This window comes from Bos javanicus, chromosome 17, assembly GCF_032452875.1.
Source record: "Bos javanicus breed banteng chromosome 17, ARS-OSU_banteng_1.0, whole genome shotgun sequence".
NCBI classification, from domain to species: domain Eukaryota; kingdom Metazoa; phylum Chordata; class Mammalia; order Artiodactyla; family Bovidae; genus Bos; species Bos javanicus.
Window position 1 is genome coordinate 61704663 of NC_083884.1, and position 13549 is coordinate 61718211.

General features: G+C 53.2%; 1 protein-coding gene across 2 annotated transcripts in view; it reads right to left on the bottom strand.

Moving 5' to 3' along the window:
- Nucleotides 1-13549, bottom strand: part of RASAL1 (RAS protein activator like 1) — a 32985-nt gene that overhangs the window by 4331 nt on the left and 15105 nt on the right. For both annotated transcript variants that reach the window (XM_061384927.1, XM_061384928.1), the window contains 11 exons: nucleotides 12056-12137; nucleotides 11776-11907; nucleotides 9066-9154; nucleotides 8393-8510; nucleotides 8132-8285; nucleotides 7680-7744; nucleotides 7271-7383; nucleotides 5294-5486; nucleotides 2898-3035; nucleotides 2002-2146; nucleotides 383-555 (listed from right to left, as the gene is read on the bottom strand). In XM_061384927.1, coding sequence (XP_061240911.1) covers nucleotides 383-555; nucleotides 2002-2146; nucleotides 2898-3035; nucleotides 5294-5486; nucleotides 7271-7383; nucleotides 7680-7744; nucleotides 8132-8285; nucleotides 8393-8510; nucleotides 9066-9154; nucleotides 11776-11907; nucleotides 12056-12137 — 1402 coding nt within the window. The remainder of the gene's footprint in view (nucleotides 1-382; nucleotides 556-2001; nucleotides 2147-2897; nucleotides 3036-5293; nucleotides 5487-7270; nucleotides 7384-7679; nucleotides 7745-8131; nucleotides 8286-8392; nucleotides 8511-9065; nucleotides 9155-11775; nucleotides 11908-12055; nucleotides 12138-13549) is intronic.

Here is a 13549-nt window from a genome sequence, read left to right on the forward strand (position 1 = left end):
AAAAGAATCAGACATGACCAAAGTGACTTAGCATGCATGGTGTGCGGGCAGAGACCTGCATGGAAACAGCTGAGGAGGGCTAAGCATTGTCCACGCCCTGGGAGTGTCCACATCTGGGTGGGTACGTCCCAGCCACCACAGGTGCACATGCTGAAGATCATCTGATGGTATGTGTAAGCGTTTGCCTGTACCTGTTCTGTGCCCACCTGGACTCACAGGTATTAGCAGAGCCTGGCCTTGGAATTTGAGTTTGCTAAGCTGCTTTGGGACCTTGGGCAAGTCCTTGTCCCCTCCTGGGCCTCAGTATCCCCCTGGGTACAAAGAGGCAGCACTGTGAGGGAGGCCACCGTGGAAGTCCCTCCACTTCGGGCTGGAGCCCCACCTGCCACTCAGGACTCTTGGAGTAGGACAGCATCTCCCCGCTGAGCCGGAAGTAGCGCTTCTTGAAGGCAAAGCGTGTGGCCAGGCCGGCAGGCTCCTCCTTGCGCTTGAGTAGGTAGCCTTCTCGGACAGTCATTGAGGGCGGGACCAGGGCCCTGGCTGGGCCCCCAGCCTCTGGAAAATGGGAAGAGGGGACTGGGAACCCTTCCCACCCAGGCTCCACCTTCCGAGGGTCTCATGGAGGAGTGGGATTCTTGGCTCCCCGAGAGGCGGAAGGATGAATAAGATGGACTCTACTTTCTCCAAAGAGAATGGTATGATTGAGGGCTGGGGAAGGGAATGGGGGTGGCAGGGAGTGGGGGCCCCAAAGTTGGCCTTGGTGATCCCTTTCCAACTTGAGGGATGTACAGGCACCAGCAGGAGGAGCCACGCTTTACGGAGTCAGTCCAGGGAGTGACTGGATGCTAGTCACTATGCCCTGGATCTAGCTACCCTTAGGGGATCCAGACACAGGCCCCCCCACCCCCAGCATACAGGGACCCCACCAGGTCACAACCAGGCCTCCACATTTCCACAGGGTGCTCCTAGGTGATTTGGACCCAAGTATTTCATGACCTGGGCCCCACATTATGATATAGACTCATCCCTAACTCCTCTGCTTAAAACTATCCCATGGGGAGTTCCCTGGGGGTCCAGAGGTTAAGAATCTACCTGCCAATGCAGGGGACACAGGTTCGATTCCTGGTCAGCGAACTAAGATCCCACATGCTTCGGGACAACTAAGCCTGCACAACTACTGAGCCCACATGCCGCAACTAAGACCTGACGCAGCCAAATAAATAAATACTTAAATATTAATAAAATGAATCTACCCTGTGGTTCCACTTACTCCAAGTAAAAGCCTAAATCCTTCCAGCAGCCCCACACGACCTGCCCCCTCACCTCTCCTCCACTCCCTCTCGTTCATTCTTCTTCACTGGCGCCCCCTCACTGTCCACCCCAGGGCCTTTGCACACACTGTCCCCAGCCTGAAACACTTGCCCAGGATCCTCACTGCTTCCTCTCTGTTCTCTTTCAGGTCTTTGCTCTAATATCACCCTGGGGAGGCCATTCCTGGCCACCCTCTCTAAAAGGCTGATCTGCCACCCCCAGCCCAATATTCCCTTCCTTCCTTTATTTTTTCTCCTTAGCACTTATCTCTTCCTAACACACCATATGATTTGCTAACTCATCTTGTTTACTGCCTGCTGTCTCCACTAGAATAAAACTTCCACATGAGCAGGAGCTTCTTCTGTCTCACCCACCCACTGCTGTGTCCCCAGACCCTGGACCGGTGTCTAGGACATAGCAGGCACTTAATAGATATCTATCGATGGAGTAAGTACCATGCCACGATCCCCTCTCACATCTCCATAGGGGCTGAAATAGTCTGGAGGGCCTGCATCTGTTCATCCCTGGGCCCTAACACAGTATATACCAGGAAGCGTTCGTTGACTGACTAGCTGACCCACAGGTGCACAGTCTCGGTGAGTGCTGGGGTTGGGGAGGGGTGGTGGACGGGTAGGTCCTGAGGGTCCCGTAGAGTGACAAGTTGGCTGTAGCAGGGCCATGGGAACTCACCCTCCTTCCCATCCACCTCCACCAGCTGGTCCAGGAAGTCTCTCACCCTGGAAATACTCTGCAGCAGGAAGGGGTGTAGGGGGGCCATCCACAGCTCCTTGCCCTGGCCCAGCTGCTGGCCCAGATTTCCAATGCTCTGCACAGCCTGGAGCAAAGAAGCAGGGGGCGCTGCCAGGGCCAAGGTCACTGCCAGCGCGGAAGGGCCTCTGTGGACCCAGAACAGCCCCAGAGTCCTGGCTCCCAAATCAGTGTCCAATGAAAGGAGAAAGTGATATAAACACCTGCTTGAAAAGATATCTGTCCCTCTCTGTGCACAGATGTGTATCCCCAGTGCTTTTATTCTGTCCCCCATCTAGAACCCAAATAACCTCATTCAGGACTGCTTGATCTCATCATACATACCTGAGCCCATCAGAACCTCCAAATGTGGCCCCTTGGTGAATGATGGTCTGATTCATACTAAAGTGTAAATGACTGCTAGCCTGCTTCCCACCTTCCCCCAGAAGGGGAGGGGTTTTGTTCCAAAGAGGGAATTGAGAGCAAAATGAAAGCCTTCACACTCTGGATGAAAAGCTGGGAATTCCCCCTCATGGTCCAGTGGCTAAGACTCCTTGCTTTTAAGTGCAGGGGGCCCCAGGTTCAATCCCTGGTCAGGGAACTAGATCCCACATGTCACAACTAAGAGTTTACATGTTGCAACTAAAGATCCCACATGGCACATCTAAGGCCTGGTGCAGTCTAATTAATCTTTAAAAAGCTGAAGGTGCCATGTCAAACAGATTTCTCTGAGCCTCACTTGGGTCTTCAATTGGTCTGGCCTCCCAGTTTGGTCCTCCCATGCTCCTCCCTGGCTAAGAACACCCAGGATTTGGCGGGGAGCCCTCCACTGCCTGCACCTTGGCAAGCAGCAGCAGTGAGCGGCTGGTCTGGGGATCCGCGTGCTGGTCCCGGAGGTCAAACAGCTTTGGAGAGAGGATGGCAGGTGCGAAGAATCGCAGGAAGAGAAAGCCGCTTATGGCCAGGTACTTCACGTCCTGCGGAGAGGAGCAGCAGATGAGAGGGGTCCTCCAAACCCACTTCCCAGTTGGGGAAACTGGGACAGCAAGGACAAAGGATCGGTGGTACAGGGAGAAGAAGTAGAAGGGGACATGGCTCAGGAGGCCATCCTGGTCTGTCAAGGAGGCTTTTCTTCTCTGGGCCTCAGTTTCCCCACCTGGAAAATGGAGTAATAATACCAATTCTGCACCATCAGACTTAGCCAAACATCCTCAGAGTCTGCTTTGTGCCAAGCACTGTGCAAAGGGCACAGCCCTGTGAAAGAGGCATCATCATTATTCCCATTTCACAGCTGAGGAAGCAGAAGCTCAGAGATGTCAACTGACTTGCCCCAGGTCACGCAGCTGATGAGTAGAGGAAGCAGGATTGAAACCCAGATCTGTGATTTCTGATCGTGAATAGCAACAGGCCAAATATTTCTCCATGTATTTGCTTATTTAATACTCACCCTTGGAGGTTCTGTGTCTCCATTTTGCAGAGGAAGCAACTGAGACCCAGAGAGGGAAGGTCACTTGCCCAAGGTCACACAGCAATAAGTGGCAGAGCCAGGAATTTGAACCCAGGCAGAATTTGAACTCTGCCCTTCATCACACTGTCCTGCATTCAACACTAGCTACTGGGTGTCAAAAACTAAGCCTGCACAAGCCTGCACAATTCCTCAAGCAATCTCATGGGGTAGTACTACTATCCCCATTTTCCAGATGAAGAAACTGAGGCTTGGTAGCAAACCCAGTTCAGCTGGCTTCTTGCACAACCCCCAGTCCCAGCCTCTGCCCTCCACAAATTGTAAAACATGGTGGCCCTTCGTGTGAGACCCAGGCCTGGGCCACCTGCGCATAAGGCTGGTTCCCCTAGCTCCAGAGGGGACTTGGGAAGAGGCGTGTCTCTCTCCTGGGCGCTGACCCCCTCCAAACGGCTCCTCACCTACCCATCACATTCACAAGCTATATATAGCCCCCGAGAATATGTTGCTGTGTTTATTTAGGGGTTGTATTCACACATAAGACAATACCCTCTCTGGGTATGTGCCAAGTTTCCAGGGCACCTCTGCATTGACACTGAGCCTTGCCAGGAGCTGGGTCCCTGGGGCTGCTCAGAGATGGGGGAGGAGGTCCCACAGATCTGGAACCCCAAACTGCCCCTAGGCTGCCCCCCACCCCAGCCCGCCATGTTCCTGGGTAACTTTAGCCTTTGACGTCAGCTCATTAACTTCCTCCTTTCTTGAGGAGGAACCAGGTGTCAGAGCGGCAGAGAGAGGGGCTGCTTGGGTTTCTCTGGCCCCCTCCATCTTCGTGGGCATGAGGAAGTCTCTGTTCCCTGCCCGTGGCCACCGCTCACCATGGGGGCTGAGACCTGGGGGACACTTGGGTGTCACTGATCAGGGCTCCTCCCGCAAGGGCCAGGCTGTCTGGGGAGCTGGTCTCCCGCTTCCCCCGCCCCCAGCTGCGGATGTGTCCCACTTAGCACCTCCACCAGCGGCCGAGGCAAGAGCCCCACAGTGTGGAGTGTAAATCAGCCTGGTCCCAGTTGGAGGCCCCGGCTCAGGTCTGAGGAGGAGGAGGATGGGGGGAGGGAGAGATTCCCTCTGCAAGTCTGGAGGCTGAGCCTTGAGTCCACGACTCTTAGCCAAAGCACCTCACCTCTCTGGGCCTCAGTTTCCTCCTCTGTAAAATGGGATAATACTGGCATCCACCTCACAGGGTGGATGTGAAGACTAGATGAGGTAATAAATATGTAAAACAAAGTCTGACCCCTAGACAGGGCAGTATATAGTGTTGTGGTGGTTGTTTGGTCGCTCAGTCATATCTGACTCTGAGACCTCATGGACTATAGCCCGCCAGGCTCCTCTATCTGTGGGATTCTCCAGGCAAGAATACTGGATCGGGTTGCTATGTTCTCCAGGGGATCTTCCCGACCCAGGGATCAAACCCGCGTGTCCTGCATCTCCTGCATTGGCAGGTGGATTCTTTACCACTAAGCCACCAGGGAAGTCCCAATATATGTAGTGTTAGCTGCTGTTATTATTATCATCCTCATCATCACCACTATCATCACCCCTGGGCCCCAGATCCTGCCAGAACACTGTCCCCAATTCTGCCAAGACACACAGCACCTCAGGGTGGGTGGCCCAGGTTCTGTCCCACTCCTCCCCTGCCTCTCCCTGTGGCCCTGGACAAGCCACTGCCCCTCCCCAGCCTCAGTGTCCCCATCTACCCAATGAGACCGCCTGACCCACCTCATGCTCCGCCTGGGGAAAACGCTCCTCCACGCGCTGGCGCAGCTGCTTGAAGGCGAGGCGCATGGCGGATGGGCAGCGCCCCACGGAGCCCACAATGGCATCCACGATAGGCCCCAGGTAGCCCGTCAGCAGCCCCAGGCTGGCCTCACGCACGTGTTCCTCGGAGGGTGCACCCTTGAAGGAGATTCTCCTGGAGAAGCAAGCGGAGGGTTGTGCCTCAGAAGCCAGCCCCTACTAAGCTCAGAGAGCACCCACCTTCTCATCCCTTCTCCATGGCCTCCCCTCCTACTGGTCCATTCCCCCTGTGGGAAGTCACCTCTTCAAAGAGGCCATCTCTGTCCCACTGCTCACCAGCATGGACCCGGGTTCCCTACATTTCCAGTGCAGACCTGCCAGACACGCACTGCTGCCCCAGGACCTTTGCACTTTCTGTTTCCCCTGCCTGGAACATCTTCCAGCAGACCTGCACAGGACTCCCTCCCTCACCTCCTCCAAGCCTTAGATTCCACACCCCCTTCTCTGTGAGGCTGTCCCTGTGACCTCCCTGGCTCTTCCCACGACCCTCCCTCACTTTACTTCCCTCCATTTCACTAATCACCTGCAAGAGTCTTCTTTTGTTTATTAATATTACTTGTCTTCCCCAGTAAGACAGATTTGTGTCCATTTGTTTCCTGCTACAAACTCAGCACTCAGCCTACTGCTTGGCACATACACGTGTGTGTGTGGGGGGGGGTGTGCTCAGTCACTCAACTGTGTCCAACTTTTTGTGACCCCGTGGACTGTAGCCCCCCAGGCTCCTCTGTCCATGGAATTCTCCAGGCAAGAATACTGGAGTGGATAACCATTTCCTTCTCCAGGGGATCTTCCTGACACAGGGATTGAACCCAAGTCTCCTGCATCGCAAGTGTGTTCTTTACCTTCTGAGCCACCAAGGTCACTTTAAGTAGCCTGATTGTTCCCATTTAACAGATGAGGAAACTGAGGCTCAGAGAAGTCCCCTTGCCAATAGGTGGCAGAACATAGATTAGAACTCAGGATTGCCAGTTTCAGAGTCTGTCTGCACCCTGCCCTGGCCAGTTCCCAGATGCCCCTGCTCCCTGCGGGCACCCACTGAGTCCTACTGTCTTTGCCAGGTATTCTGGGAAAAGCCCTGGCCTTGGGGTTTCACAGATGGACTCTGCCCTTCTACTCAGGGGCTGCGTTCAAATCCCCACTTGGCAACTTCCCAGCTGTGCAGCCTTAGGCAGGTGACCTCCCCTCTCTGAGGCTGTTTCTCATCTGTAAAAAGGGGTCCTAATGCCTGCTCCTGGGTGTTCAGAAGGGGTGGGTAGCACTTGCTGGGCAAGGCCCAAAGAGAAGGAAAGATCATTTCCTGCCTCCACCATGGTCCCCTGTGGACTGCCCAGCAGCCAGCTCTGATGGCTTGGTAGGAACAAGCCCACCTGCGTGAGCTGGAGGGAAAAAGTCCTGGAAAGAAAAGAGGAGCCCAGGAGAAATGGAATGACCCCCAAACCCTGGCATTGCCCTGCTCCCTAACCCATGTCATCAAGCACTGCAGCAAGCCAACCTCTGCCACAGACCCTCCCCCAGGGGCCTCAGCCACCACTACCACCATAATAGAAATAATAGTACTTCTGGAGTACTGGTTAGTGCTGGGCTTCGTGTATATGACTCAGTTCACTCTCCCGACAGTCCATCAGGTAGATATTCACGAGGCTTGAAATAACCTGCCCAGCAGTAATGGCAGATCTGAGGTTTGAACCCAGGCACTCATGTCTCAGAGTCCCGCCTAGAACCACCGCACCACACGGTCTAAGGGGTTGGCTGCTCTCAGGGGAGGCTGTAAGACTGTAGAACATAAGGGTTCCCAAGCAGGAAGGAGGGGTGGGGTGGCAGAAGGCACAGACCCAGCCTGACAGGTCTGACAGGCAGACGAGGGGGCTGTGGCAGGTTCATCCCTCAGGTGTGGCTCACCGGGTGCGGCCCAGGTCCATCTTGCAGGGATCCAGCTCCATGTACTTCCTCTCCTCGAAGACGCGGTTGATCACTGGCCTTAGGACCTCATGCAGATAGGGCATGCCCACGAGCTGGGGGCAGGGGGCACCACACAGGGTGGGGCTGAGGGTGAGGCCGTGGTGTGCCCATGAGCTGGGGGCGGGGGGGACCATGCAGGGAGAGGTTCAGAGAGAGGTGGAGACCTGCCTCTGGGCTGGGGTTGGGGTGCAACTCAGCGTGAGGCCAGCCAGCAGCCCCCCAGCTCGGCTGCCCAGGGCCACCTGAGGCCGGCCAAGCTCTGGGCTCCAAGTAAGCACTGGGAAGGGAGTCCCCATGAGGAAGCAGCCGCCGGACTGCCCACCAGCCCCCCAGGCCTTCACCTACTCACCTTCATAAACTGCTCCACTGACTTGGACGCCAGGGAGTTAGAACGGAAGAGGGTGTTGGGGTCAGCTGAGAGGACAGAGAGAAGCGTTTGCTGGGATGTAGGGGGCTGGATCCATCTCACCCTACCCACCCAAGGTGGGGGCGGGGGCAGTGGTCATGATCTTTTCAGCCTCAGGAATCGAGGAGATCTGCCACATCAACTCCTTTCACGGTACAAAGGCCCAGAATGGTTAACTGAGCTGCCTAAGGTCACACAGCACATGAGTAGTAAAACCAGGTCCTGAACCCAAGACCATGCTCCCAGCTGGCTGGGGGTTCCTAGGCCCTGTCACCCCAACACACAAAGACACAGCAGCCCCTCTTCTCCCTGAGCTCCCCAAATCTCTCTCTGAGACCCTCTGCAGACCCATCCTTGGGGAGTGATGCCTGGGGGTGGTCATGCAGGCAACTCACTGGTCCGAGCCACCTCGCGCCGGGTGAGATAGTCCAGAAAGGGCCCAGTCAGGCCCTGGCCCAGAAAGAGCTTCACCAGCTTGGTGGCCAGCTCCTGGCGGCAGTCACCCGAGGTCAACTCCTCCAGGACAGCCAAGGGGCTGGCGGCATCCTCCTGCACAAGGACAGGAGGCAGGAGAGGTGGCCTGGGGCCCTGGGACCCCAAAGCAGGGTGTGGCCATGATCCAGATTCCCCACACACCCCCCCAGTGACGCACACACCTCTGCTGGCCCCAGCACCGACTCCATGAGCAGCTCCCTAAGTGGCTGGTAGTACCGTGAGGGCAGGACAGAGTCCTCGGTCAGGCGCACCTTCAGCCTCAGAGCACCCAAGCTCCCGCTGGCCGGGGCCAGAACACAGGAAAAGGAACGTAAGTATGTATGGGCAGGGGCAGAGAGCCAAGAGAGGCAGGTGTGAGCGCCGGTAAAGAGCATGGATAATTGTCAGACAAGACAGGTATGGGCAGGTGTGAACAGGCGTGGGCAGTATAAACAGGGGTGAACAGGTATTGACGGGTATAAACGGGAATGGACACAGGCAGGCAGTGTAAACAGATCCAGCCAAGGTAGAAAGATGAGGCAGTTATACAGTATACACATGTATACAGGAACAGATGGTGTGAACAGGTGTGTGGACAGGTGTGGAGGGACCAGAAATTCTGCACACACACCAGATTGAACTGATGTGTTTGCAGGTGGGTGGGGATAAGGTGAACTCATTTGGACACATGTAGACGTACATGGTGAGACATTCAGCAAGCGTCTGTTAAATGAATGAAGGGACCTGGTGACAGCGTGTGGGTTGACGTGGGCACCCATAAGGACTGGCCTGCGAGCAGAAGACGGAACCCAACATGGTTCCAGCCCAGCCTCCTCCCAGTGTACCCACATTTACCCAGAATCCTCCTCTGCTCTGGGAAAGGGCAGGAGGCGGAACCAGCCATTGGGCGGGTTGTGTTGCAGGACCTGTGGGGGGAACTCCACCTGTGGGGCAACACACAGGCCCTCAGCAGAGCTCTGCCCCGCTGGGCCCTGGAAGAAGAGTTAGGCTGCCCACCCAAGGAGGGGTGGCAAAGCCCACCTAGGGTCAGCTCCTCCTCCTCCACCATGTTCTATCAACACAATGATGGCAACAGTCCATCCCCCAGTCCCCGATTATTAGCTCCTGCCAGGGTACCAAAGGCCTCCAGGGAGCTCTTAATCTACAATTGAGGAAACTGAGGCTCAGAGAGGTGGAGTGACTTGCCCAAGGTCACACAGCGGCTAGACACAGCATGTCTGGAGTGAGTGTATTTTCAGCTCCATTGAGGGACAAACTTGCATCTATCAAAAGGCTTAAAGATAGTCCAGAAGATCAAGTCCCACCCTCCCCCTCTCTTTTTAAATAACAACTTTATACAGATATAATTTATATCCCATATAATTCACCAATTTAAAGTAATTCAGTGGCTTTAGTATATTCACAGGTTATGCAACTACCACCACTAATTTCAGACCATTTTCTATCAGCTCCTCTGGCCAAAGAAAGCCTATATCCATTAGCAAACACTCCCCATCCTCCAGTCCCTGGCAACCACTAATTTTTCTGTCCTTATAGATTCTCTTGTATTTAACTTATATGCAGAGTACATCATGAGAAATGCTGGGCTGGATGAAGCACAAGCTGGAATCAAGATTGTAGGGAGAAATATCAATAACCTCAGACGTGCAGATGACACCACCCTTTTGGCAGAAAGTGAAGAACTAAACAGCCTCTTGATGAAAGTGGAAGAGGAGAGTGAAAAAGTTGGCTTGAAGCTTGAAACTCAACATTCAGAAAACTAAGATCAAGGCATCCAGTCCCATCACTTCATGGGAAATAGATGGGGAAACAGTGACTGACTTTATTTTTTGGGGTTCCAAAATCACTGCAGATGGTGACTGCAGACATGAAATTAAAAGACGCTTACTCCTTGGAAGGAAAGTTATTAAAAAGCAGAGACATTACTTTGCCAACAAAGGGCTGTCTAGTCAAGGCTATGGTTTTTCCAGTAGTCACGTATGGATGTGAGAGTTGGACTATGAAGAGAGCTGAGCGCTGAAGAATTGATGCTTTTGAACTGTGAGAGTCCCTTGGACTGCAAGGAGATCCAATCAGTCCATCCTAAAGGAGATCAGTCCTGAGCGTTCATTGGAAGGGCTGATGTTGGCCACCTGATGGGAAGAGCTGACTCATTGGAAAAGACTCTGATGCTGGGAGGGATTGGGGGCAGGAAGAGAAGGGGACGACAGAGATGAGGTAGTTGGATGGCATCACCGACTCAATGGACATGAGTTTGAGTAAGCTCCAGGAGTTGGTGATGGACAGCAAGACCTGGTGTGCTGCAGTCCATGGGGTCATGAAGAGTCGGACACGACTGAGCGACTGAACTGAACTGAACTGATAAATGAAATTATGGAATATGTGGGGAGTTTGGGACAGGCTTCCTTCACTTAGCATTGTGTTTTCAAAATTCATCCATGTTGTGTGGATGAATGTGTCAGGATGAATGTCACAGGATCCATGTGTCAGGATGTCATTGCTTTTTATGGCCACATAATATTCCGCTGAGTAAATATACTGTATTTTGTTTCTTCACCCATCTGTTGATAGACGTCTGAGCTGTTTCTACTTTTGGCTATTTATGAATGATGCTGCTATTTACATTAACATAGAGTCGTGTGTGGCTATGTTTCCCTTTCTCTTTGGCACACACCCAGGAGTGCAAGTGCTGGGTCACGTGGTAACTCTAACTACTGAGGAACTGCCAGATTTTTCCAAAGCAGCGGCACCATTTTACACAGCTTGATGACTTTGGTGAAGCATGTGGTCATTTCAAGGGAAGTCCATGACCAAGTCTCCCTCTTATTTACTCTAATCTTGCCTCCTTTTAAAAACTGGCAGCTTCAGCACTTCCCTGGTGGCTTAGTGGTTAGGACTCGGCTTTCACTGCTGCGGCCCAGGTTCAATCCCTGGTCATGCGACCCAGCCAAAAAAAAACAAAAAAACTGTCAAAACAAAAATGCTGAGTATACATCCACTCAAAACTCCTGAGAGGCAAGAAAAATCATACCCACTTTACAGATAGGGAGACTGAAGTTCCAAGAGAAAGACCTTGAGCCCAGTGCATCCAGGAGTAAGAGTTAGATTCTGGATTCAGAGAGACCTGAACTCAAATACTGACTCTGCCATTTCTTAATCATATGACCTTGGGAGAGCCACTTCTCCTCTCCGAACCTTAGTCTTCCCATCTGTAAAATAGAGACAGCAATGGTCCCAGCCTCTTAACAGTGGCCATCAAGGTTATATAAATGAAGTGATGCCGGAGAAGCACTTAGCACAGTGAAGCACACAGTCAACCTGGGTACTCTCATCCCGGAATAAGAATCTGGGCCCACTCTATGACCTTAGGTAGGTTCCTGCACCAATGGGATCATGGGACTCTGTCACTCAGGCCTGGCCAAGGTACCTGATAAGGCAAACGTCACATCTACCCTTCCAAGTGAGCTCCAGGATGCCCAGCCCTTCTCCCCAGTCCCCCTTGGAGGCAGTGGTGAGCCATGTAGGGTGTCTGGGGGGTGCTCACCATTCCCAAAAAGTCATTCTTGCCAACCATGTCCCAGTCCCAGAGTTCCACTCGCAGAGGGGATGGGGAACCTGGCATCTCCCGCAGCTCCAGCACCTCATCCCAGTGTGGGAAGCGAGTCTTCTTGATGGTCTGGGAGAGGAGGGAGTGAGAGAAGACAGAGCTAATGGGACCATTCTTGTCTCCATTTTACAGATGGGAAGGCTGAGGTTCAGAATGGTAAGTGGCTTTCCCAAGGTCATTTAATGCCCCAGTCTCCCAGCTCTGCTCCACCACTTACCGAAGTCTCCAAGCTCTGGCTGCCCCAAAACACACGCGCAAATGGGTCAGACGTGCCGGAGATGTCTCGGGGGGCCAGGTCCCTGAGGACAGATGAGGTAAGGAGTACGGGTCACAGGACCCTTAAGGACCAAGACCCAAGCCTTGGGGAAAGGGTTCAAGGTAGACAATTCAAATGCTGCTGATTTCCAAGACAAAAAAATAGTACATTGTAGGGATCTAGCAAAGAGCATCCTTCACCAGGTCCGTCCAAACCTGGTATCTTCCTTTTGATTAACGCTACCCTGCGAGGACACATTACTATGCCCACATTTTCTAGGTAAGGAAACTGAAGCACAGAAAGGTCAAGTTGAACATCACAAAGCAGCAGGTAAAGGTGCAGTGAGGAAAGGAAAGGGAGCCTTTGTTTCCCTGGAGCCCATGGATGGGAGACCAGATGCCAGGGTTCATAGCCTGGATTCTCCCATTCACTGGCTGTGTGACACTAGGAGAAGTCACTGTCCCTCCCTGAGCCTCAATTTCCTCATCTGAAAAATCAGAGTAATAACAGACTGACCTTACAGGGCCAAGGGATGAGATGACATGTGGAGAGTGCTTAGCTCACTCATTCACTCAACAAACACTCCTACCCACACTAGGACCAAGAAAAGGCATGAGGAAGGGACCCCCTGCCTCTGGTTGCCATGACAACCCAAGTTTCAGCCTCTCCCACCCCTCCTTTTCAAGGTCCCCCAAATCCAGGGACCCTCTCCCCCACACACCCAGGGGCTGCTTGTTTCCTCCTGCTGTTTCTCTCCCACCCTGCTTGGCATCCAAAGCCTTCTTTGGTTTCCTAGGAGCCAGCCTAGTTGCTAAGCGACAGCAATCGGTCCCTCTCCTACTTGCAAGGATCCTGCATAGCTTTGTAGTTGGGGAGGAGGCCATGGGCACAGAGTAAGTGAGGAGTCCCTACCCCTAAAAAGTCCTTTTGCCTGTCCTATGCCTGCCTGCTACTCCATTCAATCTCCAGGGAGCTCCAGCTGAGGATAGAATCTGGAAATGGTGGGAGAGGCACAGAGAGGGCAAGAAAGGACTTTAAGGTCACAGAGCAAACTAGAAATAGAGACCTAGTCCAACTTGGGTGAGGACTGGCCTAAAGGTAAGAATAAAGGGAGTAAGGTGTGGGGAAAAACATGGCAAAAAAACAAAATAAGACATGGGAGCGTGAAAGGAGTGGAAATAGTCAAGGAAATAGAGTGATGGGGCAGCTGAGAAAGAGGGGAGTGATAAACAGACAAGAGGGAAGATGGGTATCCCAGGAGTTGTATCCATCTTTTTTCTGATGTTTCCTTGGGACAGGACCTGCCCCTCCCTTTCTCCCAGCCCACATGACTTGAGTGGGTTGATTCCTCCCTCTCTGCCAGGAAGGGACTTGCTACTCAGGTCTGACCAATCAGAGTCAGTGTAATTGGTTCAATGATAGGCAGGTACTCCAAACTGGGTCAATAAGAATTAG